This window comes from Lates calcarifer, linkage group LG5, assembly GCF_001640805.2.
Source record: "Lates calcarifer isolate ASB-BC8 linkage group LG5, TLL_Latcal_v3, whole genome shotgun sequence".
In the NCBI taxonomy this organism is placed as follows: domain Eukaryota; kingdom Metazoa; phylum Chordata; class Actinopteri; family Centropomidae; genus Lates; species Lates calcarifer.
The window spans coordinates 5,796,639-5,819,322 of record NC_066837.1 but is presented as its reverse complement, the minus strand read 5'-3'; the positions used below and the strand labels follow the sequence as shown (position 1 = coordinate 5,819,322).

Here is a 22,684-nt window from a genome sequence, read left to right as displayed (position 1 = left end):
AAAACACCCGCGGGTGTGTACATCTCCAAGAGCATTAAAACACATGCTTTCAATTTAACGTGCATTAGTCTACAGTTTAAACAGACTGTGTTTCAATGATCAACTTCTGCACGAGCAGGTGTGCTAAGATGCACAGAGAATCCAAAAACACGCGCTCCAACACGTGTCATCAGGAAGCTGTGGGGTTTACTGAAGGCTGCGTGTGTTTTGGAGGCGCTTTAACACTCGGTTACAAATGCAAAATAACAAATATTTGGGGAGAGGTGAGGTGAGGGGAGGTTTTGTTTTTCACACACTTACGGGAAAAGACTGTTGATCTTTCTGTTAAAATTTAAAGTTTTCTATCTGATCAAAATACCCGAAAAGTTGATGTTTTATGTCCAGTAAACAAACTCTGATCCAGCAGGAGTCCTTGCTCTGTGGTCAGACATAAGATGAGGATGCAGCTGATGAAGAAATGAGAGGGAAAGCGAAAGCAAATCAAAGGAGAACAGAGCTAAGTATGCTAACATTACATAACAACAGTAAGAATAATAAAAGATGAACAGCCACACGAGTGTTAAAACAAGAGGAGACACATGCTCTAAAGAATGTGCCAGAAAGAAAAAAAGAGAAATCATTGGTTTTGAAAAAGCATAATTAGGTTTGAAAAATGATCATTAGAGGCACTGAGTAGAAGTTTAAGTATATAAGTACAGGACAGAAAGTATAGTCAGCTTGTCTTTAGCAAAAACAGAATGTGATAGTTTAGTGTTATGTGGGTCTAAAATATATTTTGGGAAAGCTGAAATAGCCACAGATTTTATCTTAGGAACAACATGCCACATGAGCAGATCATATAAAGACACTTCAGAGCAGTCAAACTGGATGTTTAACTTTAGCCAAAGTCTGTGGGTCATTATTTACGTCCATCATTTCATTTTGTGCTAAACAAATCCTCACCCTCCCATCATCTCTCTCATGCACACGCACACATTTGTAGTGAGGTCCGATATGTTTTTACAAAGAGGAACCCAAAAAAGAGGAACTAAGCAAAACTTATAAAAAAGATTATTATTTTTTTTATTGATGGAAGAAGAGCCCCAATGACACAACAGTGTAACAGTGCATCTGAACTTTGATGCTTTTAAAAGCTGCGGAGCTGATTGTTAAAACCTGGAAGTTTTCAGCGGTGCCATCTTTGCATATCCAAGGGGGGAAAACGTGCGCAGTTCAAAGTGGATAATGAAAAAAATAAGTCTATGTTTCTGATCTGCGAGAGACAGAAGAATTTAAATCAATGCTAAATGTAGAGAACTAAGAATAACAGTTGTTTCTCCAGCTGCAGTGGTCTGCAATGGCCAGAAAGTATCTTAAACATCTTAAGAGTCTATTTTGTAAAACAATAACACAGGTAGAGGGATTACTTTGGCACACATACTGTAGAAAATGGAAAACATAACAGGGAAAGGTACAGTAAATGGTCCTCTTGAAGACATGCACATACAAAACACAAGCTTTTACAGACACATTCTCAAACTTCACTCATCATGTGAAACTGTTTCCACGGGGCAGCCACTTCAACAGAGTCACAGGCACGCCTATATTTTTATATAATGGCATCGCCATGGTTAATAAAAGCTTGAGGTCTTACAGGAATAATCTGCAATACTCCTTGAAGTTCAGTGTAATGAAATTATTCATACATGTTTAATAGTGCTTGGAGCAAAATGATCCCACTTAATATAATATGATTCAGCCCAGAGGCTCTGTTTATTGGGTGGTATGTGTCATTAAAATAAATCACAGGACTGGTTGAGTTGGACTGACTATGAATGCATGTGTGTGTGAGAGAGAGAGAGAGAGTGTGAGTGTGTGTGTGTGGTGTCTTCCTTTCAGCCAGTACGTAGGATGATGTGGACCCCAGAGTCAGTAAAAACAGGACCACTCATGTCTCCCACTTTAAGAGCAAAGGAGGCATCTTCAAAAGGCTTCTGCATCTGACCTAAAACACAAACACAGATACTGTTAAAGCATTATCACACTGTTTTACATTAAAAATAAATAAATCATAGAATCTGTTGAAGGTTATCATCTGTACCCTGTGTGTACAGTTTGTTAATTAATAGATAAACAGACTTTATTGATCCCATGAGAGAAACCTAAATCTAAATATTCTGAAAAAGCCATAGTGAGAGGTGCTTTGAGTGAATCAAACAAAAAGAATTATAGAAGTGGTGATAAAAACAGCTCAGTAACACAAAGACCAGCAGACTGCCACTCTCACGGTGCCATCTTGAAATCATTGAAATTCATTAGGTTTCAGTTTTAGCTGAAGGTGAGTCATGAGAGTCAGAAATTGAATCTTGCCACCACAGTGCCGAGAAGTGAGAGCAACAAAACCAGAATGAGACTCATGAAATGAACAATTTTGCAGTTTCTTTACTGTTGACTTTCAATTTCTACTCATTACAGTGTAGAGCTGTTCCCTACTCAGTCTGTGGCACACAACCAAAAGCCCTTTTATTCCTACTTAAGATGTAACTAATTTCTTAATTGTTTTAAGATAAATAATTTCCTAAAACAGCTGCGTACTGCAGGTTTGGTAACTGGTACTCAAACATAAGTAAACAGATGATGGGGACTATTTTCAGTTGAGGATTAATACACATTTAGTGCTCTGGTGGGTATTTATGGCAGCAGGGTGTTGTGTATGGGATTCACTCAAAATAAACTACAGTATCCATGTTCATTGTCATGAAATAACCCAGTGCAACAGTGTGGCTCAACAGAGCTCTGTGCTACAGAGGAATAAGCTACATTAGACTGTGGCAGACGATACTTGGATATATTTGTTGTTTGTTTGGGTCTTTTCATGGAATTTGTTGACAATAAGAAAAATCTAAATATTCATCAGAGCCCAACCCTTTGTATTTTGTCTTTATTCCATGTGACTGTAAAAAGACCAACCAGGGACAGCCACAGCAAATTAGCGTCAGCGGTTCCATCTGTCATTGTTTTGCAAATGTAACAATATTTATCCCCAGTGCTTCATAAAAAACGAATGTATGTGTACAACTGTTCTGTCTTTGCGTATACATTAATAAGGGTATGCCTGGGGGTGTGCATATATAGTTGTATATGTTTACAGTATTTGTGTGTGTACCTCTGCCGAACAGTCCCAGATCTCCACCGTTCTTAGCTGAGCTGCAGTCGCTGAACTGAGAAGCCAGATACTCAAACTTCTCCTCTCCGGACTTGATCTGTTCTATGTACTCTGCACAGAAAAGAGAAATAAAGAACAAATTAAATACATAAATCAAATGACCACCACCACCCACACTCCATTCTCTGTCTTACTTACTCTGAATGAGATCCAGGGCCTCGTCTTTAGTTCGTGTGATATTTTGTTCCCGCCAGGAAGATGGACGACGTGACTGATTATGCTTCACCAGGAGGTGAGAGCAGCGCACCTGAGCAAGTGGAGGTAAAAAAAAAACCAAAACAAAACCAAACCCCAGACTGTTTTATTAAACTGTAAGATCAGAAATATTCCTACATATCACTACCAGACATCATTGACAAAAAAAGTGATTTTACTTCGCAGAACGCAGGAGCTGCTTGAATACCACTGTTTGTTTGTGTTATTGTGTGGTACTTTTACTTAACAATCTGAATACTTCTTCCACCACTCAAAGCCACACAATAAAACAAATATACTAACAGAAGTATTCCAGCAAGTCCCGTTTTCGGAAAGGTAAAATTATTGTTTTTATCAATGGAGTCTGATAGCAAGTCCATCTCTGTAGGGATCCTACCCATAATCAGATTTTAGTCTTTCAACCTTTGGTTTTGTACCCTGTGAAAAATCCCCAAGACTGGTTATCAATCAGCTCAATGGCTCATTAAACAGTGACACACCCATTCCTCTTTATTTAAGATCTACTAACATAAATACAGACTCAATGGCTAACTGGAGCTTGAGTAAATTATTAATCAAGTGTTAAGAGTGTCTTACTTACAGTAAGCTGCCTGCAGCTGTAAAAGTCTGGAAGTCGTAGAGTCTTGTACGACAATAACTGATCAGGTTGGGAGCTGTAAACCTCACTTAGCCTCACTGACGTGCTGGTGGGTCAGTCATTGCAAAGTGATGCTGTGCAGCCAAACTTTGTTTAAACCCACAGGACTTTATTTTATATTTTAGGACAGCTCACTTTTTTTTCAAAATATGCCAAATATATAAGGCCGAATTATAAAATGTGCACAAAGTGTTACAGATGACAGCTACAATATGTCAATTTCATGATGCAGCCATTAAAACTATGGCATCTTTGGGTCAAAATTTTCTCTCAGTGTAAACATCATATGATTTTAATGAGGAGCAGGAACAAACTAATACAGGATATTAATGAGCAGTCAACTGGCAGAAATTCAATTGGCACAAGTTTGATAGCAGGTTAACCGTCTGGGATGTTTTTCAAGTGAAAAGATCAAAATATCTGATGGTTCAAAGATTTTCTGCTCACAGTAATGAAGTGAATATATTTGGGCTTTGGATTGTTGGTCGAACACAACAAACGGTATGAATATGGAACTTTTGGTCGATGGATTTTACATTTCATAGACAACACATAACAACATAACATAAAATGACAGATCAATAACGAAAATAATAATTAGTTGCAACCATCATGTGGAATACTTTCAACTTGTTTAAATTCCTTTTTTAGAGAAACTGGAAATTGGATAAAATATTAAAAACCTCCCTATTCCCTGAAAACACATGTCAGCTAGTAGGGCACTATTTTTATGATTAATTTCAGTCTTTTATAAAGTTATTTTATCCTCCCATAATGCAAAAAAATATTTGCAAAATATTTACAGACTAGACTAAAAAAAACGCAGCTTTCTTAAGACTTTTATTACAAACACTTACACTGTTGTGTTTTAGCAGATCTCAAAGAGCTGCTTCAATTTCTGCAAACCACCAGATGTCACTGTTCTTGTTGCATTCAATGCTCTAAAGCTTCTCCATCCATCACTAATTTTAATAATCACATCACTAAACTAGCTCAAACGCTGTATAATTTAAATGTAATGTAATTATTTTAATAACTACATTAAAATAATTACACATAAAAACCTTATCTGGTTCTCCACGGCCATCTCCCACCGGACGTTCCCACTGACTGGCATTGGTGATGTGGTTGAAGTAGTACACTTTGCCTGTAGAAGCAAAGAGACAGAGATTATTTCTTAAACACACAGACGGAGTGGAACAAGCTGAAAACACCACACTGACAAATAACCAACCCAGTAAAGTTGTTATGGCAAGTGTGTTTAGAAGTGCACTGATTCATCAGTCATCAGTCAGATCCATAAGTCTGATGAGTTTTATGCAGTGAGATGTACAAGCTTTATATAAGGGGAAGACAAGAGAGCTAATAGTCTGGACTGAGGCATTGGAATTAGAGCAGAAAAATTGGCCCAGTGCCTCCCTAAACGTGTTACCAAACAATTTCTTATTTTATCCGTCCAGACACTCTGCAGCATCTGAAGTCGTGTTTCTGACCACCTGCTGTGTGTAAATCCAAAATTCACTCTCCTTCTAGCTCTGTCCTGGTGTATGCAACTCCTAAATGAAATGAAATCAAATGGAATGATCTGAATGTCTAAACGTTTTAGTCACTTATCAATAGCTGGTCACTAACTTTGCTATTTGATGGAGGGCAGGTAAAGTACAGTGGGTCTGTCAGAGCTTTTTTTTCTTTTGCTTAGTACAGATGCATGTTGTGGCTGAAAACAGACTTGATGGGAACACAGAGCGGCTTTAACCTCTTAAAACCCGAGCATTGATCTTACGCATTTTTAATTTCTCCTAGCTTTTTGGGATTAGTATGACCTGATTAGTATAAAGACTAAACTATGTCTTTAAACAGGAAGTAGATTTTGAAAAAAAATGAAGTCAGCATATGGGGATAATTGGTTTATTACACTGCAAAAAAAATAAAGTTATCAGTGTATAAAACTTTTTATTTCCATGCTTAAACATGGCTGTGCAAAAACAAACTTGCAAACAAGCAACACATCTAAAAGTCTTACAATTGTTCAACGTTTTGTAACTCTATACCTTTTCCTTACTCCATACTCTGAACTAGGAATGTCCATTTTGTCGCTGGGAACAGTCTGTTACACCTAATGGCCTGGGAGAATTTCTGCTAACATTTACTAACAGGCTACAAACAGCAGCACTCACTCTTTTTGTCTGTCACTCAAATTATGAATAAGCATAAGAAATTATGAAAAACCAAATATGAATGGTAATGTCCTGTTGTCAGATTTGCTGTCTTGTCAAATTTGGATGCTATATCAAGCAACAAATGTTATTGTGCATAAAAAAAAACAATGTAAAACCATAAAATTTAATTAGGTTTTGTTCCTCTTGTACTTCTGTATTGATCTCGGCTGTAGAATGTGTTGACAGAAATTCCTGCCATCTTGTTTTTACACTGTTGAGTGCATTGTGATTTTGTCCACACTAAAACTGCACAAAAAGGTGTCAGCTAACAGGGACAACAGGTCTAAGTTTAGCAAAATTAAAATATGAGGTGCAGCAAACCCAAAATGTAATGTCCACATATGTGGATGCAGGGTCTTAGGAGGTTAGAGATAAGCCACTGTAGACTGAGACAGCACAATGTGATGGGATGGTGAGTGCCTTGATAGAATTAGACCCTACAAATTTTTTTGGCATCCAAACATACAGTTGTATGCAAAATTACACAATCAGTTGATTGTTGAAGTGGAAGGGAGTAAATGTAACCTCTGAGGCAAACCGATATTAAAAGGGTCCTTTCTTCAAATGTTAATGCACTATGCACAGCCAGTGGCACAGATGGAGGGAAGAATGGATTCCACTGAATATCAGCAAATTCTGGACAGAATATCTGTGGGTTGATTTTAAACATGCCGTGTGTGTAGGACAGCCTACAATATCTCAGACACTGAGGTGATCTGCAGTAAGACCACGTGAAAATTCATTCATCAGGAATAGAAAGACTCTTATCTGCTACTAAAAGCAATTGCAAGCTGCGATCTCTGCCAAAGAGAAGACCGCTAAGCACCAAATTAGTAGGGTTCCCACAATTTTGCACATTATAAATGCTGATTAGTAAAACACCCCCCCCCCCAAAAAAAGACTTTAAGTTCACAAATAAAGGGTAACAGTGTGTTAACATTTGAAGTAAGACTGAAATGATTAGCTGTTTAATCAATGCACAGGTTGGTTTTCAAGCAGAGATGGCGGAAAATATTCTCCAACACCAGCCCCTAAAACTTTCTGCTTTTCCAGTCTCAACATAAAGAACAAATAAAATTTTTTCCACTATGAGCACCCACTGGCCCCATCCAGTTGACTTTGTATAAAGTCAAGTTGCTTCTAAAATCCCCTATGCATGATTTCCAAACACATCTAGAGACTTTAAAGACTGTAGACATATGTTCTTGGTGCAGTGTAGTGTGTTAAAAGTTAGTTTTCCATCTATTTTAGAATAAAATTGCTTGTTTCTGTGACTTGACTGTAACAATCACTATAAAAACTTAAAACTAAAAACAAAAAAATCAAAAAATGAATCAGCAGATTGTTAGCTTCAGCCCTAACTTGAAGAAAGAGCTCATTTTAAATGTCTATTTGAAGCAGGGGTTGTATTTACTTCTTCACACTTTGAGAAAAAAAAAATCTATATATATAATTTGCCCAGGGTTGTCCCACACAGGTATGCATGCATCTAAAAGAGCGCCCTTCCCTGTCTGCAGGTGAGGCACTGGGGCGGAATGACGTCATGCAGGGCCTTGCAGGTTGAATGAGTTAGCAACACACCTAATAACAGCCAAACACCACATTTAAGAAAGCACACCTGCAACACCGAGGTGCCCTTCTTTAGTTTCAACCTCCCCTCATTAAACTCAAACTTCTCCTCTGTCTCGTTTTAGCGGTAAAGCTCGATGTTGGGGTTGCTAGCTACTAAGCTAACTTTAGTACATGGTGCCATTTAGCAAGCAGGCTAGCTCATTTAGCATCTCCTGGGTTCTGTTTCGTTACCTGAACTGCGGCTCATTCTTTTCTCCCATCCGGACGGTAGCTTTTCCTCGTCTGCCATTATTGTTGTATATTTTATTTTTCCCTGTAGCAGCGTTTTTAAAATTTAATTTCAATGTGGCTACCGTGTGACAGGCCGGGGTGCAGCTAGGCAATTTACAACACTCAACAACGTGTTTACGGCACGAGTTGTTTTCAGACGCAAGCCCGCCTTTGTCGGGGTTCTCTGTCCTGTCATAGGCTGATTTGAGCTGTCAATCACAAGTGTACCCGTTTTATTGGTCAAGACGTTGATACGCAAACCATATCAGCTTTACGGTAAGCAGGACAGAGAGCGTTCCAGAAAATATCAGCGCCAGGAAGATATTTGTAATTTTGTGCGTTTTAAGGTAGGAAAGTCACATATGTATGACAACAATTATAAATATAAACGAATACTCGATATTTTCAAAGCAAACAGTTGCTTTATGTGTGTGTTTTGTATCATTAATTATCTATAATATGCCAGTGTGTTAGCTATTATGTTAGCTAAACAAAACAACCTGGCTTTATAGCCTCTGTCTTCGATGTGGCTAAATGTGAATGAACCGCATTGAATATAACTTCTAACTTTATGTACGAATATACTCTTAGCTTGCAGTTTATTAGGCACACTTAGCTAAAACTAATAGCTGGATTAGACCTCACTGGTTTTAGGTAGGTGATCCTAATAAAGTGACAACCGATTGTATCCACAGCTCCGTTTGTCTCGTTTGCTTTCCAGCTGACAAGAACTGAAGATGATCGAGGTGGTCTGCAACGATCGTCTGGGCAAGAAAGTCCGGGTCAAGTGCAAGTATCCCTCACTAAAGCTATGCAGATAATGCGTCCTGCAACACGTGTAAAACCTGGGTCCATGTACACAGGGCCCTTTCTGGACATTATGGCAGTTTTATAGTATTTCAACATTTGAAACTCAACTTCTTGTTCTGTGTCATGTCATCAATATCATCTATCACTTAGTATATTTACATGCACACAAGTCCCTAGTATTATCTTATCTTGTCCCCTTAAGTATCAGCAGTTTCTATTGTTAGTTTCTCAGGTTTACTAATATCTATCATGCAGCTGCAGAAAAATGTGGTCTGTAGCCACAGTGTCATGCCAGCCAATCACAAGTCCACTCTGTTCATCTGTTTCAAAATTAGAGTTATCTTGATAAAATTCATCCAAGATAAACAAATCAATTAGATAAACAAATCAATTTAGCTGCATTTGAATATTAAGATAAATGATAACTGGGTTAGTTAAACCACAATTTTTTTTCCACGCCACCATCTTGCTCCTTCCTTAACCGCCATGTTTCAGCTCTGAGGATACCATTGGAGATCTGAAGAAGCTCATTGCTGCCCAGACAGGAACACGGCACGACAAGATTGTATTAAAGAAATGGTAAGTGCTCATCTGGGAACCGTAACAATTGTTTCTGTGGCTGTTTTCTATTAGCAGCTAAATGTTCATCTTCTGCTCTTACAGGTATACCATATTCAAGGATCATGTGTCTCTGGGTGACTGTATCCTTTCAACAATCTTTTCTGCTGCAGTGACTATTTCTTTCTATATAAATGTTATACACTAGGATTAAAGAATAAGTTTATTTTTCCTACATGAAAGCAGCAAGAGTATTTTTCTGATGCATTTAAATAATAACAGTAGTAAACTTTTATCAAGAAGAATCCACAACTGTTCTGTCCTGATGTGTTGTACTTAACTAAGACCTCTGCAGATGAAATCCATGATGGCATGAACCTGGAGCTGTACTACCAGTAGACCACAGAAGGACCACAGGACCACAAGACAATGCTACACAAACTGCACTCTTCATTGTTACACATACACACACAGAATTGACACAATCGCCCCAGAAATTATTATGTGAAATACATGTTGTTCTACAAATATTTTGTTTTGATATTTTGGAAGTAAAGCTGATATTTACCTACCTACACGACTGAGTGCTGGTCATTGTTGTCCATTAGTTATGTTTTCTCATGTGGGAAGAGACAGAAATACCTCAACACTTTTCCCAATGAAAATTGTACTGATGTTACCTTCAGCTCGAAGCTTGAAAGTCTGTAGATTAAATATTCATACTTCACTGTCACTACTGACACTGGAACAGTGTGTGTTGAATTTCAACTCTTTGTTTTCTAGCTTTAGAGAAGATGAGCATTGCAAAAAAGGTATGAGGTATGTTACTTGAATAGAGGGAAATACTGAATTATTATTTACCATACTACAAATGTCTAACAGCTGCAGTTATTTGTTACTTTTTCATGCAAAAGATCAAACTAGTTTTTAATTACTCAATAATTCAATAATCCAAAATATATATTACAATGTAACTGTTAGAAGTTAATTTTATTCAAGTAAAATTGTAATTTTTTTTTTTTACACTGTGGTATTCATATTTTTTACTTGGATAAAAGCTCTGAATATTCTTCCACTAGTATACAGTCTGGTTTCTGGTCAGTTTTTTCATACTTATGGCCAGACCTCTTCGTTCCAGTTAAGGTAAATCTTAATGCTTCAGCATATGGTGATATTTTTGACAGATACTTGGTTTCAGCTTTGTAGCAACAGTTTGGGAAGACCATATCTGGTCTAAATATTACATTACCAGTCTTTATGTTTTGGTAAGCTAAGCTAAGTATTACAATGCCACCATACACAAGGCCAGATACATTAAGAAGTGCTTTTCCCAGTTTGGCGTGGAAGAACTTGAGTGGCTTGCTCAACCCCATCCTACACCTTTGGGATGAACCGGAGTCATGTTTTAATCAAGCAACGCAAGTCAACCTTATTAATACCCTTGTGGCTGAATGGGAGCAAATCCCTGTAGCCAGGTACCAAAATCATGTGGAAAACCTTCCCTGAATTCTGCACGCTCTTATTGCAACAGATTTGACAACCATTTTGGATGCTAACTTTGTGTGCACACTGTTCTGAGTTAGTGGTACGTACACAAAACAGACCTCATCAGGTCAGTTGGAAAAAAGTTTTATTCACATAACTAGACACTCATTAGATCACAAGTAACAGCATCTCTCTCACACGCACACAGACACACGTGCATATGGGTTAATGCAATCAATGGGGACCAGGTATCACACAGTCTCCTGCACATATAGTTTGGGTTCTCACATCTTCTCTGCAGCCACGTCAGCAGTAGTCAGAGTAGTCCTCCTCCACATAGTTGGCTGGAAAGAGCCCCACCTGGAGACATGAGAGCAACGCAAGTAAGACACAAATACCTTAAAAATTAGTAACTGTTTTCTAGTTATAAATGTGTCGATGTCTGCAAATTCCTCACCCGGCCATACACCTCTCCTTTCCACCAACCACTGTGACCTTTCTTGGATAGGATCTTGATGGTGTCTCCCTCCCGCAGCGACAGCTCTGAACGGTCCCTGGCTGAGAAGTCGTACCTGGCCCTCGCTACGCCAAAACTCCTCATGCTGCCTCCTGTGAGACAGAGTCCACATTACAAACCATGGATAAGCTTCAATGAATAGTTTAACACTTTGGAAAATTTTTGTTTTTTTGCTGAGAGTTAGACAAGGAGATTGATAACCTTATCTGTGCATTAAATATGATGCTATAGGGTACACTTAGCACAAAGCCTGGGTAAAAAAAAAATAAAAAAAATAAAAACGTTTTTCATAATCCCCTCTAAAACCACAGTTTCTCATTTTAACATTTCAGCTTTTGTATGGAATAAGCAAACAAGACATAACGTGTAATTTTCCAGCTTTACAGGTGCTGGTAGAAGGATTTTTAGCTAGCAGCATGACTCTGAATAGCAGTGTCGGTCTGTCAGTACTCAGTTGGTCCAAAATGAAATCTCTTAACAGGTATTTGATGGATTACCGTGAAACCTTGTACAGACATTCATGTTCCCCAGAGGATAAATCCTACTGACACTGATAATCCCCACCATGAGGCTGACAATTGTGGTTTCAACACAATTCGACAAGTTTGGTGTAGAGATTTTTGCTATCTGATCTACCACCAGTAGGTTTATGACCAAATTTCCAGTATTTCCAGAAACACTGAACTATTCCTTTAACACAGTCTTAATGAGGAGTGTGTGACAGAGACGTGCTGTACCTGGTGTGCTATTTGGCGTGTCGTTGGACGAGTTGCTCTGCTCTGGTTGTTTGTAAGGCGTCCGTAGGGTGGTGTCCACATCCTTGAAATACTCCTTCAAAGAGTTCTGCTGGTAAAACTGAATCATCTCCTAACACACGGCCAAGAACAGTAACGGGGAGAAGACGAGAGACACGTGAGAGAGATGCTGGTTGTGTTGGAGATCGAGGAAGTTGTAATTGATTGAAAATCCACAATGTGAGAGACAGTTTCAGTGTGTGTGTGTCAGTGTGAGTATCATAAGTTTTTGGTCAGATGAGGGGGTTAAAACATACAATTAAACCCTTGAATGCTTTCTTCTCATTGATGCGGTACAGGCCTTCAGTGGATGTGATCTTAATGTGTCTGATGTCCATGTTGAACCTGGGAGAGCACATGAGTGGGAAAAGAGAGAGTAAAAAACATTAAAGGGAAAGTTCACACAAATCTCCCAAGGTGGTTGAACAGGTGAATATTTAGTGTTTGGTTTGACAGCGGAACGTTGTAGCTGCTCCTTTCAAAAGAAGGAAAATAGACTCTCCCACTTCTGCAATTAACAGGTTTCATATGACAATGACTGAATAGAACATGTACTAATTATTTGCTGGAGAAGTTGAATTTCCCTGGTTTAGAGAGGAAGTGAAACTTGAGCTCAAAGATGCCTAGCAATTTATCTGGACCAGTATACAACAAAGTATTTGTAGATCAAAAGACATCAAGGCGTCATGGTTAATACCAGGCTAAATTCAGCTGAAAAGTGAAAGGTTTTTAAACATCTGCTTTTATATATATATATATATATATATATATATATATATATATATATATATATATATATATATTTAGGGCTGCAATTGAAGATTATTTTCATAATCGATTAAACTGCGGATAATTGTCTTGATTAATGGATAAATCCTTTGCTCTATAAATGTCAGAAAACTGTCACCAACAGTCAAAAACCCAAATATTTTTTTATAAAAAGCACAAACTCTTTATAATTAAGAAGCTGGAACCAGAGAATCTGTAGCATTTTAGCTCGAAAATTATGTAAACAATTTATCACTTATCAAAACAGTTGCTGATTTCTCTGTCAGTGAACTAATCGATCATCTCATAGTTACATACAACTGCTTAGACAGCATTTCAGAGACTAATTCAAATGTACCTGCTAAATATATTAATAAATATATTAAAGTTATCACACATAACCAGGACCTTTAAATAAAAGAGCCATTTGTAACAAAATGAAAAACAAATGAGTCACTTACGATAAAAGAAACTGAACATTTGTCCAGTTCCCTCAGAACCAAACACTGCTTTTATTGATGAACTTACTTGATGCTGATGGCAAACTCTCCTCCATCTTTCTGCCGCACGAGGAAGGTTCCATCAGACCGTGACATTAGCAGGTTTTTGGCAGCACTTCTGTCCATGTTCCCAGCAAACCTTCAATCACAGTGAGAATCAGGGGCTTATTCTTTGCTTGGAGGAACTCAGTAAAGCTCATCTGTGCTCAGTTCAATACACTCAGTAATAAAAAGTTTTGCTTTAAAGTTGTTGTATTACTTTACTTTAAGTGTCCCTATTTAGTTTTTATAAGCAGTATACACACTATTAAATAATTTATAACACACTATCATGTACAGTACTTGTCATTAATTATAACAGCTCCTATAAAGATACAGTTTATATTATTATACTTGTGTTGTACAATATTATAATTCATTATCTCTTCATATACCAGGCTCAGGAGCTGTTGTAGTTGTTGATACTATACATTAACAAACTCTTGTATCTGCTTACAACTGTATTATAGGGTGTTATAAACCATTTATTAGATTTTATAAATTTATTTGCTGCTTATAAATGCTAAATTGGGGGACTTAGAGTCTTACTAGAGCAGCTTTCTGTAAAAATGTAACGTGACTACAGCCACACTTTCAGATTATTATGACATAAAGTTGTAGTTTGTAGAAAAACAACACATTATCTGGATGAAAACTGGTACAGACAATAAGCTTGCTTTGTGTTTCATTCCACTGAGTCATACTTGATTTCACCACCAGGTGGTGCCAAAACAGGACATTTTCAAATCCTACACATAGAGACTTTAAGGACAATACCACGGTTTTCACAGGCTGTTTTATATGTTGTTATTAGCATGTAGCATGTCCTCTGGAGTTGGTCCACCATTGTTATTATCATGAGGTGACTAATAACTAAAGGTTATTGTACACATGGAAACCAATGGTGTGAGGTGCTGGATCTCATTAGTGTCACAGTGATACAGCATGTCTCAAAAACTGCTTTAAAAGCATCAGTGCTCCTCAGTGTCTGGTTCTGTTTTTGTGGCTGTCGACTACAGTTACTCTCTGCGTCAGCCCTGTGGTGTATCTCTGTCAGTGTTGCAGTGCACTGCAACACAGGAAGGCATAAAGCTATGAGGTTAACAGTGGCTTGTTGTGCGAGTGATTTACACCAGTTCCTGTTCATACTCACCAGCTGAAGTCAGACAAGTCGGGGGTCGGCCTCTGGGAAAGGGTGAGATCACACAGAGGTTAGACATAAGACTGCAAAACTCTGTGGTCATAGGCGGTAACTATGTTTCACTTCCTAAGACTGCTAGTGTTGGTTTTCAGTACAGCAAATAGCCAGCTGGTACAAGCTGACATATCCCACAGGACTAAACTGAACATGTATGTCTTTGGTTTGTCAGATCTATATTAGAAAAAAAGTATTTGAAAACATTGCTTTGTCATAAAACATTTTTCAAGGTTTTGATGACATTTTCAGTTTTGAGGTGAGTGAGGGTGTTTGCTGTTTAGCAGCTCATGTTGGCTGATACTCACAGAGACGTAGGGCTGAACTTTCTGGCAGGGGAACCATCCCATTTGACCAACAGTCAGGTTTCTTCCCTGAGTGACACACACAGCAACAAATCACACAGCTGCACTCTGGTGGACCAAGCGGTCATTGCACCATATGAATGAATCAGTGGATCAACATGGATAAGTCACTTATAAACAACCTCCACCCAAAAACAAATTAATCAAAAGCAGCTGATATTGATCTGAGGCAATTCACATAAAACGTGCACCGTTAGTGAGGAAATCATGCAAAGCTTGAAACAACTGAACCACAACTGTGTGGTGACATCAAAAGACGATTTATGGATAAAAATCAAATGAGAGATTGCGAGTATCTTCAGGTGAAGATTTGTAATAACCATTAAAATAGTTTGTTTGAGAGTAAAAGTTTACTGAATATTATGGATCCACTGGGCTCTGGTTCAACAGTATAAGTACAGATTAAAGCACAATGTTGTGCTTGTTTTCACCCTTTTGCTGCAGATACTCCACACTACCACTTTCACAAAACACACCTTAGGTGTAAGGAACTTTACTACTTTCTATTTGTGTTCTTTCATGTCAGTACAAGTAGTAAAATAAACTTGCAGAGAAACTTTATTTAGATTTCTAAACACTACAGTGAAAAATAAAGGAATAAAAGGCCTTTAACTGTCAAAGTTAGGACAATTACATAACTGAAAAATAAAGCTGTTTTGGCAGCTTCTTGAAAAATAGTAAATAATTCATACACAAACCTAAAGGCTAAGGAAAAATGATCAGCAACAAGGTAAATGTCATCTGAAAGGCTGTTCCCACAGCAAAGTTTTCAACTTGTAACAGGAAAAGCACATATGTTACTAATAACATTAATGATGGCTCTGTTTTATTCAAGTGTCCCAGTAAACCATGACAGTGTGACAGTGAGGCAGCATGAACAATATACCAGGACCCTGAAACTGAAGCTGCATTAGGGTTTGATTTATTTTCCAAATCAAAACCTTTTGAAATGAATCACAGAATAAAAAGCAGAAAGACAGACGTGCACGTCGGGTACGAGTGAGGAAATGGAAGACAGAGAAGAAGATGCAGAAAGGAAAAAGACAAAAGAGACTGAAAAAGACAAAAGCATTTCACACCTACACATTAACCACAGGAAACCAGGCTTGAAAAACCCAACAAAATAATGTGTGACCCTCCTCAGTTTTCAGAATGCAGAGTGAATTGCTTGAATTTTTTTTTTTTTTTTTTTAAACGTTACCTCCCACCATGGCAGGTCGGCATCAGCCCGGGTCAGCTCAATGATGTCACCTTTGGAGAGGTGAAGAGGTTGGCCGAAGCCCACAGGAGGCGGAGGCAAGCCATAATACTCCTGACATACCTCCATCTTAGGAAATCCTGAGAAGAAGAGCGAGAGAGAAGAGATGCTGAGATGTTAGGAAGGAGACCTGACAGGCAATGAACACACTTTATTTCTTTCAAATATTTCATTTACTCTTTAAACACAAAGGATGTTGTTCTGGAGAGTAAACATGATGACAACACATAAATTCCTTACCAACGCTGGAGTGTCCGGAGGACCTCTGTGTTTTATTCTGGAGGAACAAAAGACAAAAGAACTGGAGTAACTGTACCTCATGTTTTATATATTTGCATGAGTTACATTTAAAAAAGACATAAAAGGAGATGTTATTATTCATCACCTCTAAAGGAATAATCTTACCTTCCTCGTAGTGCCAGCGTGATCTGTAATTCCAAGAGGACAACCAATGTAAGAAGCGATAATCACAATAATTACACTGATTGGAAGCAGTACGTGAACTCAACCACATGCATGTACACAGACCTGAGTTTCGTCCGCAGGCAGGGACTCTGCCTAAACACTCTTTATGTGCAGCCATTTTACAGCGAGTGCAGCGATAGCCCTGGAAAAATATCCCTCTGCAGACAACAGATGGAGAGATTCAACCTCAGCACACAAGTCTTTAGTGGGGTTTTTTCCTCTCTTTTTAAATTGGAGCTAAGAGAGGAGCTGTGAGAAACAGCTAGCGAGACAAAAGTACCTTAACAGCATCGAGCAGGCCTTGCAGGAGGTGGTGTCCTCGAAGCAGTGCATCTGGAAGTCGTGGTTGTTGGCTGTGGAGTTCTCTGGACACATATTTGACCTGCAACCATGAAGAACAGCTGTTTTGTCAGAGAACCAACCAATCACAGGAGCACACTGAAGGCACCAACAGTTTAGTATTTGTTTCTGATGTTTTTACATCATATAATTCACAAGAAGATCCTTTGAAATATTAAAATATTTGATTACAACAAAGAAGCTGATTAACTTAAAACTGCAATAATAGATTTTGTGGCTACTTGGAAGGTGAACACAACCCTGACATATCAACACTTTTTAAGTTGGTATGTGAATGTGAAACTGATAACTGTTACTTATTTATACATTCAGCAGAAATGGAGTAACATTATCATGAATACTCTTCTGGAGTGTTCACCAGCTAGTTTCTAATTTTGTCTGCTGTTTGATGCTTTGCTGGTAATGCTCAGTGGGTTTGCTAGCTTTTTTTTTTTTTTTTTTTGGCTACTGTGGTCAAAAGCGATTCTGTGAGAGTAGTGAGAGAGAACCAAAAGAGTTGTGGCCCAGAAAACCCCAAAAATTAGCCTAAAGATGCTATAAAGACCCATGCTGAAGGGGAAGTGCTGAGTCAGGTGATAATTCTCTGTGGGTTTGTGACCACAAGTGACTCCTTTCACATTACACATGGTCATTGTCTGCATGGTCTGCTTTAAGGATTCCCAGGGTAACACTGCCTCTGAGCTGTACCCATTCAACATTCTGTAGCTGCATAGGAGACACTGTACTCTTTTTTAAAGTCTTTAGCAAAGGTAGTGTGTGTGTGTATAGGTGTGTGGTAACTTACAGAGCCATCTCAAACTGCTCCAGCCATTTCTTCTTCAGTTCTCTGGTTTTGAAGAATAAGTCGTACCCACACCTCCCATAGCAGTCCAGCAGGAGGAACAAATAGGACCACTGCTCACACACACACAAACACACACAGTTAGTCTTATAGATGTACTATCTAGTATGACTGGTGCTACAGAGTGAAGGAAGCAGAGGAGAAGACCTTTTTATTGTCCTTCTCTCCTGTGGTTTCATCTCGTATCTGGTAGTGCTGTAGTTCAATGATCTCCTTTAACTCAAAGGTCTCTCCACTCTTCTTCTTACACACAAACATGGCTTTATCAAAGAGGAATGCATACCTGACAAACAGCAAATCATAGAGAGATACAACAAAAGGTCAGATAAACATGGCATTCCCACGTGAAAAAAATACACAGAGACACATACACAACACACACCTGTCCTGCTTAGACTTCTTCTCCGAGCTGCAGATCTTCAGCTCTCCATCAATCTTGGGGCGACCGTAGAAAGCTAGAGACTGAGTCTGAAAAGCAGAGGAGAGGAGGGTAAATAAACAAAATGGCTGCCATGAAGAAATATATGAAAATGAAAACTCACCATGTTTTCTATGGACAACTGGAAGGACGTGATCTGCCTGATGATCTCATTGTCTCGCTTCACCTCGTTCACACACTGCGCCAGGTCCTGGAAACAAATACACACACACATACACAAATAAATTCATGTTTAATTAAAGCTGCGAGCAGCGTTGAACGGGCCCTCGCACCCGGCGCCCGTCGGGGGAGCGGCGACCGCGGGACCCCGGCAACCGCGGGTCAACGCAGGTCGCAGGGCACACGCTGGCGTAACAGTTCACACTTCCCAGATGTAAAAATTTTAAATAAAAGCTTTTACGCTAATTATTTTCTGTGATAATATTTTTCAGAGCTCATCATCTGTGACAGCTCTTGGCTCTCTTGACTGTAACCTCCCTGTGGAAGCTTCTCACAGACTCAATCAACTCCTCTTCCCCTCCCCCCTCAAACACAAACACAAACACACACACACACACACACACACACACACACACACACAGATACCCCCTCCCAAAAGGAGATAAAACTCAGTTTTAACTTGAGTTTAAAAGCTTTGAGCTTTGAGCAAAAGCATTTTTTTAAGTTCTGTTATTGGGTGCATATATAAATCATTTATGCTTAAACAAGGCTTATAATGAAGTTATTTGAACAGTGAATATCTCATCTGCCTAAAGTCAGGGCGAAGCCACTAACCAGCTGTAGGGATGGGTATCATTAGGATTTTATCTTTATCCATACAGACCCCTATCAGTCCAGCTCAGACTGTTACTGGTTTAAGAGAGTGAAGTTTATAGCAATTTGCAAAATTTGGAGATTAGTGACAAACTAACCAGTTAGACTACATACAGACAAGCTTTCATTTTAGCTGTTAGTAACAGTTTGCCATGAGCTTAACCAGCGTGCTGTGCTTCCTGTTAAACATGTTATGAGACTGTGGACAAGGCTGAAAATATTACTTTACTAACTACTTGCCGAACAGGCGCTTTGACAAAGAAAAGGTAAAGGCCAGCAGCTTTTACTTTTCAATGCACTTGTCGTCAACTTGAGTGGCTTATATTCAGCTGGTTCACCTCGACGCCCGTGGACCTAGTGCACTTTTCCTGTCGCCGTACACTGAGTAACACGAAAAAATCAGCTGACCCCGTGTGAAATTTCCTAACTGATCAAAACCAAACTGTAAAGACAGCATCAATCCACGCTCAGCTTTGGTCAAGGGGAGACATATGGGAGAAGATGAGTAGAGAGATGGAAAGAAACAGAAAGGGTGATGGAGAAAGATTACATGAATTCAAAATAACCTACAATTCCTTAAAATTAATTTGAAGCCAGTTTAATTTTTTGAGCCAGCTTTGACATCTGCAGATATGAGTTTCTGAAGAGGGGCCTGCTGAGGTTAGATGTGCTGAATAATATCCATTTTCATATCAGAAAAAACACTGCATTAAACATTGTCTTAGCTCACTGAGCTGAGGTCAACAGGTAATATAACCAACCTGTGAGGTGGCTCACCCCCGTAAGATAAACACATAAATGATCCCTGATAGAACCGATAATTAAAGGCACATCAGTGACAGGGAATGCTATTAAAACTAAACTATAAACTGGTGACATTAACTGCAAAAGAAGATTTTTATTGATACATTTCAGGTAGAATTTAGTTTTCAATAAGGAAATGCTGTAAGAAACCTGAATTTGTTGCAACAAATTTAAAATAAAAGCTTTTATGCTAATTATTTTCTGTGATAATATTTTTCAGAACTCATCATCTGTGACAGCTCATGGCTCTCTTGACTGTAACCTCCCTGTGGCAGCTTCTCACAGACTCAATCAACTCCTCTTCCCCTCCCCCCTCAAACACACACACACAGACACACACACACAGAGACCCCCTTCCAAAAACCCATCAAAGAGTAATACAATGGCTCCATCTGTAGGATAAAGTAGAGAGTCGCCAACAGGAAGTTACCCCAAAATCTGAGGTTTCAAACAGGAAGTTGGGTTTCCGAACCTTTGACGGGCCAGAACCGGCACACGCTTCGACCCAAACTCACAATTTTCGGAGCCAGTCTTCCAAAAATTGTCAAGGAGGGGCTGACAACATTTGAAGTGAATCTGGTCACCCGTCTAGAAACTGGACATCACACTATAAAATATGTCATTTCCTGCTATAAATAGGTGGCGCTACAACAATTGTATGAATATTGACATATGGATGTGTGGCAGATAGGTACCATTAACAATCCTGTAAAGTTTGATGCAGTTTGGACAAAGTATGGCCGAAATATAGCAAAAATAAAGCAACTTCCTGTTTCGTGGCGAGTAATCGAACTTTGAGGGGCCATAACTTCCACGCCCTTCAACAAAAACTCAAAATCTGCCGCAATTTAACATCGTCTATGTCTTAAGAACATACTATTAAGTTTTGAAGTCAATCGGATAATGCGTCTAGGACTAGTTCGCGTTCAAGCGACCCCTGGAAATGGCCAAAAACACACAATTTTTTCACCTTCCGGTCAAAATAAAAATACTTTCTGTTGGGTTTAGAATATGGCTCCAAGAGACTTTTTGGTGTGTCATGGGATGTTACATATGTGTGCAGATTTTCAGATTTTTAGGCGCAACGGGCTTGAGGGGCTGTTCCGTTTAAAAATGTAGGTGGCGCTACCGAGGGCATTTTACCACGCCCATGCTCAAGACCCCTAAATTATTAAATTTTTCGCCGTGCCTGACGCGTCTGCAAATTTTGGTAAGTTTTCACGCATGTTAAGACCCTCAAAAGCCGATCTAAGAGGCGGAAAAAGAAGAAAAAAAATAATAATAATAATAATTAAAGCTGCGAGCAGCGTTGAACGGGCCCTCGCACCTGGCGCCCGTCGGGGAGCGGCGACCGCGGGACCCGGCAACCGCGGGGGTCAACGCAGGTCGCAGGGCACACGCTGGCATAACAGTTCACACTTCCCAGATGTAAAATTTTAAATAAAAGCTTTTATGCTAATTATTTTCTGTGATAATATTATTCAGAGCTCATCATCTGTGACAGATCATGGCTCTATTGACTGTAACCTCCCTGTGGCAGCTTCTCACAGACACAATCAACTCCTCTTCCCCTCCCCCCTCAGACACACACAGACACACACACACAGAGACCCCCTTCCAAAAACCCATCAAAGAGTAATACAATGGCTCCATCTGTAGGATAAAGTAGAGAGTCGCAACAGGAAGTTACCCCAAAATCTGAGGTTTTCAAACAGGAAGTTGGGTTTCCGAACTTTGACGGGCCAGAACAGGCACACGCTTCGACCCAAACTCACAATTTTCGGAGCCAGTCTTCCAAAAATCCTTAAGTCTGTCCTGACAACATTTGAAGTGAATCTGGTCACCCGTCTAGAAACTGGACATCACACTATAAAATATGTCATTTCCTGTTATAAATAGGTGGTGCTACAACAATTGTATGAATATTGACATATGGATGTGTGCAGATAGGTACCATTAACAATCCTGTAAAGTTTGATGCAGTTTGGACAAAGTATGGCCGAAATATAGCAAATTTAAAGCAACTTCCTGTTTTGTGGCGAGTGATCGAACTTTGAGGGGCCATAACTTCCACGCCCTTCAATGAAAAGTCCGAAACTTTTGCAATTTAACTTCGTCTATGTCTTAAGAACAAATTATCAAATTTGAAGTCAATCGGATAATGCGTCTAGGACTAGTTCGCGTTCAAGCGACCCCTGGAAATGGCCAAAAACACACAATTTTTTCACCTTCCGGTCAAAATAAAAATACTTTCTGTTGGGTTTAGAATATGGCTCCAAGAGACTTTTTGGTGCGTCATGGGATGTTACATATGTGTGCAGATTTTCAGATTTTTAGGCGCAACGGGCTTGAGGGGCTGTTCCGTTAAAAATGTAGGTGGCGCTACCGAGGCATTTTGCCACACCCATGCTCAAGACCCCTAAATTATTAAATTTTTCGCCGTGCCTGACGCGTCTGCAAATTTTCAGGAGTTTTGACGCATTTTAAGGCCCTCAAAAAGGCGATCAAAGAGGCGGAAAAAAGAAGAAAAAAATAATAATTAAAGCTGCGAGCA

The 22,684-nt window shown here is 39.1% G+C and overlaps 3 protein-coding genes across 6 annotated transcripts in view; 1 reads left to right on the top strand and 2 right to left on the bottom strand.

Moving 5' to 3' along the window:
• Window positions 1-1,038: 1,038 nt before the first annotated feature.
• pin1 (peptidylprolyl cis/trans isomerase, NIMA-interacting 1) lies at window positions 1,039-8,249 on the bottom strand. The gene is made up of 5 exons (XM_018699787.2): window positions 8,081-8,249; window positions 5,123-5,205; window positions 3,344-3,452; window positions 3,146-3,256; window positions 1,039-1,984 (listed from the first exon to the last, which is right to left on the bottom strand). The coding sequence occupies exons 1-5, from the start codon at window positions 8,136-8,138 to the stop codon at window positions 1,875-1,877; spliced, it is 471 nt and encodes a 156-aa protein (XP_018555303.1). The 5' UTR covers window positions 8,139-8,249; the 3' UTR covers window positions 1,039-1,874.
• Window positions 8,250-8,332: 83 nt separating this feature from the next.
• LOC108899381 (ubiquitin-like protein 5) lies at window positions 8,333-10,067 on the top strand. The gene is made up of 5 exons (XM_018699788.2): window positions 8,333-8,466; window positions 8,841-8,912; window positions 9,425-9,508; window positions 9,593-9,630; window positions 9,843-10,067. The coding sequence occupies exons 2-5, from the start codon at window positions 8,857-8,859 to the stop codon at window positions 9,884-9,886; spliced, it is 222 nt and encodes a 73-aa protein (XP_018555304.1). The 5' UTR covers window positions 8,333-8,466; window positions 8,841-8,856; the 3' UTR covers window positions 9,887-10,067.
• Window positions 10,068-11,100: 1,033 nt separating this feature from the next.
• The window catches only part of LOC108894754 (proto-oncogene vav), a 34,147-nt gene continuing 22,563 nt past the window's right edge, over window positions 11,101-22,684 (bottom strand). For 3 of the 4 annotated variants that reach the window (XM_051070510.1, XM_051070512.1, XM_051070511.1), the window contains exons 14-29: window positions 18,617-18,703; window positions 18,457-18,542; window positions 18,222-18,357; window positions 18,018-18,127; window positions 17,154-17,255; window positions 16,937-17,031; window positions 16,814-16,836; window positions 16,649-16,685; window positions 16,352-16,488; window positions 15,094-15,159; window positions 14,744-14,775; window positions 13,580-13,690; window positions 12,541-12,628; window positions 12,227-12,356; window positions 11,430-11,581; window positions 11,101-11,332 (exon numbers count right to left, since the gene is read on the bottom strand). In XM_051070510.1, the coding sequence (XP_050926467.1) occupies window positions 11,279-11,332; window positions 11,430-11,581; window positions 12,227-12,356; window positions 12,541-12,628; window positions 13,580-13,690; window positions 14,744-14,775; window positions 15,094-15,159; window positions 16,352-16,488; window positions 16,649-16,685; window positions 16,814-16,836; window positions 16,937-17,031; window positions 17,154-17,255; window positions 18,018-18,127; window positions 18,222-18,357; window positions 18,457-18,542; window positions 18,617-18,703 (1,446 nt within the window). In that variant the 3' untranslated portion in view covers window positions 11,101-11,278. The remainder of the gene's footprint in view (window positions 11,333-11,429; window positions 11,582-12,226; window positions 12,357-12,540; window positions 12,629-13,579; window positions 13,691-14,743; window positions 14,776-15,093; window positions 15,160-16,351; window positions 16,489-16,648; window positions 16,686-16,813; window positions 16,837-16,936; window positions 17,032-17,153; window positions 17,256-18,017; window positions 18,128-18,221; window positions 18,358-18,456; window positions 18,543-18,616; window positions 18,704-22,684) is intronic. The other variant, XM_051070513.1, reaches the window with a different exon arrangement.

Excerpts from the sequence above, each read along its gene's own strand:
- pin1 (XM_018699787.2), bottom strand. The coding sequence starts at position 8,138 with ATGGCAGACGAGGAAAAGCTACCGTCCGGATGGGAGAAAAGAATGAGC. Across the intron at positions 3,453-5,122 it reads GCCGTGGAGAACCAGATAAG|GTGCGCTGCTCTCACCTCCT; the intron begins GTTTTTATGTGT and ends CCACTTGCTCAG. Across the intron at positions 3,257-3,343 it reads GGCCCTGGATCTCATTCAGA|AGTACATAGAACAGATCAAG; the intron begins GTAAGTAAGACA and ends TTTTCTGTGCAG.
- LOC108899381 (XM_018699788.2), top strand. The coding sequence starts at position 8,857 with ATGATCGAGGTGGTCTGCAACGATCGTCTGGGCAAGAAAGTCCGGGTC. Across the intron at positions 8,913-9,424 it reads AAAGTCCGGGTCAAGTGCAA|CTCTGAGGATACCATTGGAG; the intron begins GTATCCCTCACT and ends GCCATGTTTCAG. Across the intron at positions 9,509-9,592 it reads AAGATTGTATTAAAGAAATG|GTATACCATATTCAAGGATC; the intron begins GTAAGTGCTCAT and ends CTGCTCTTACAG.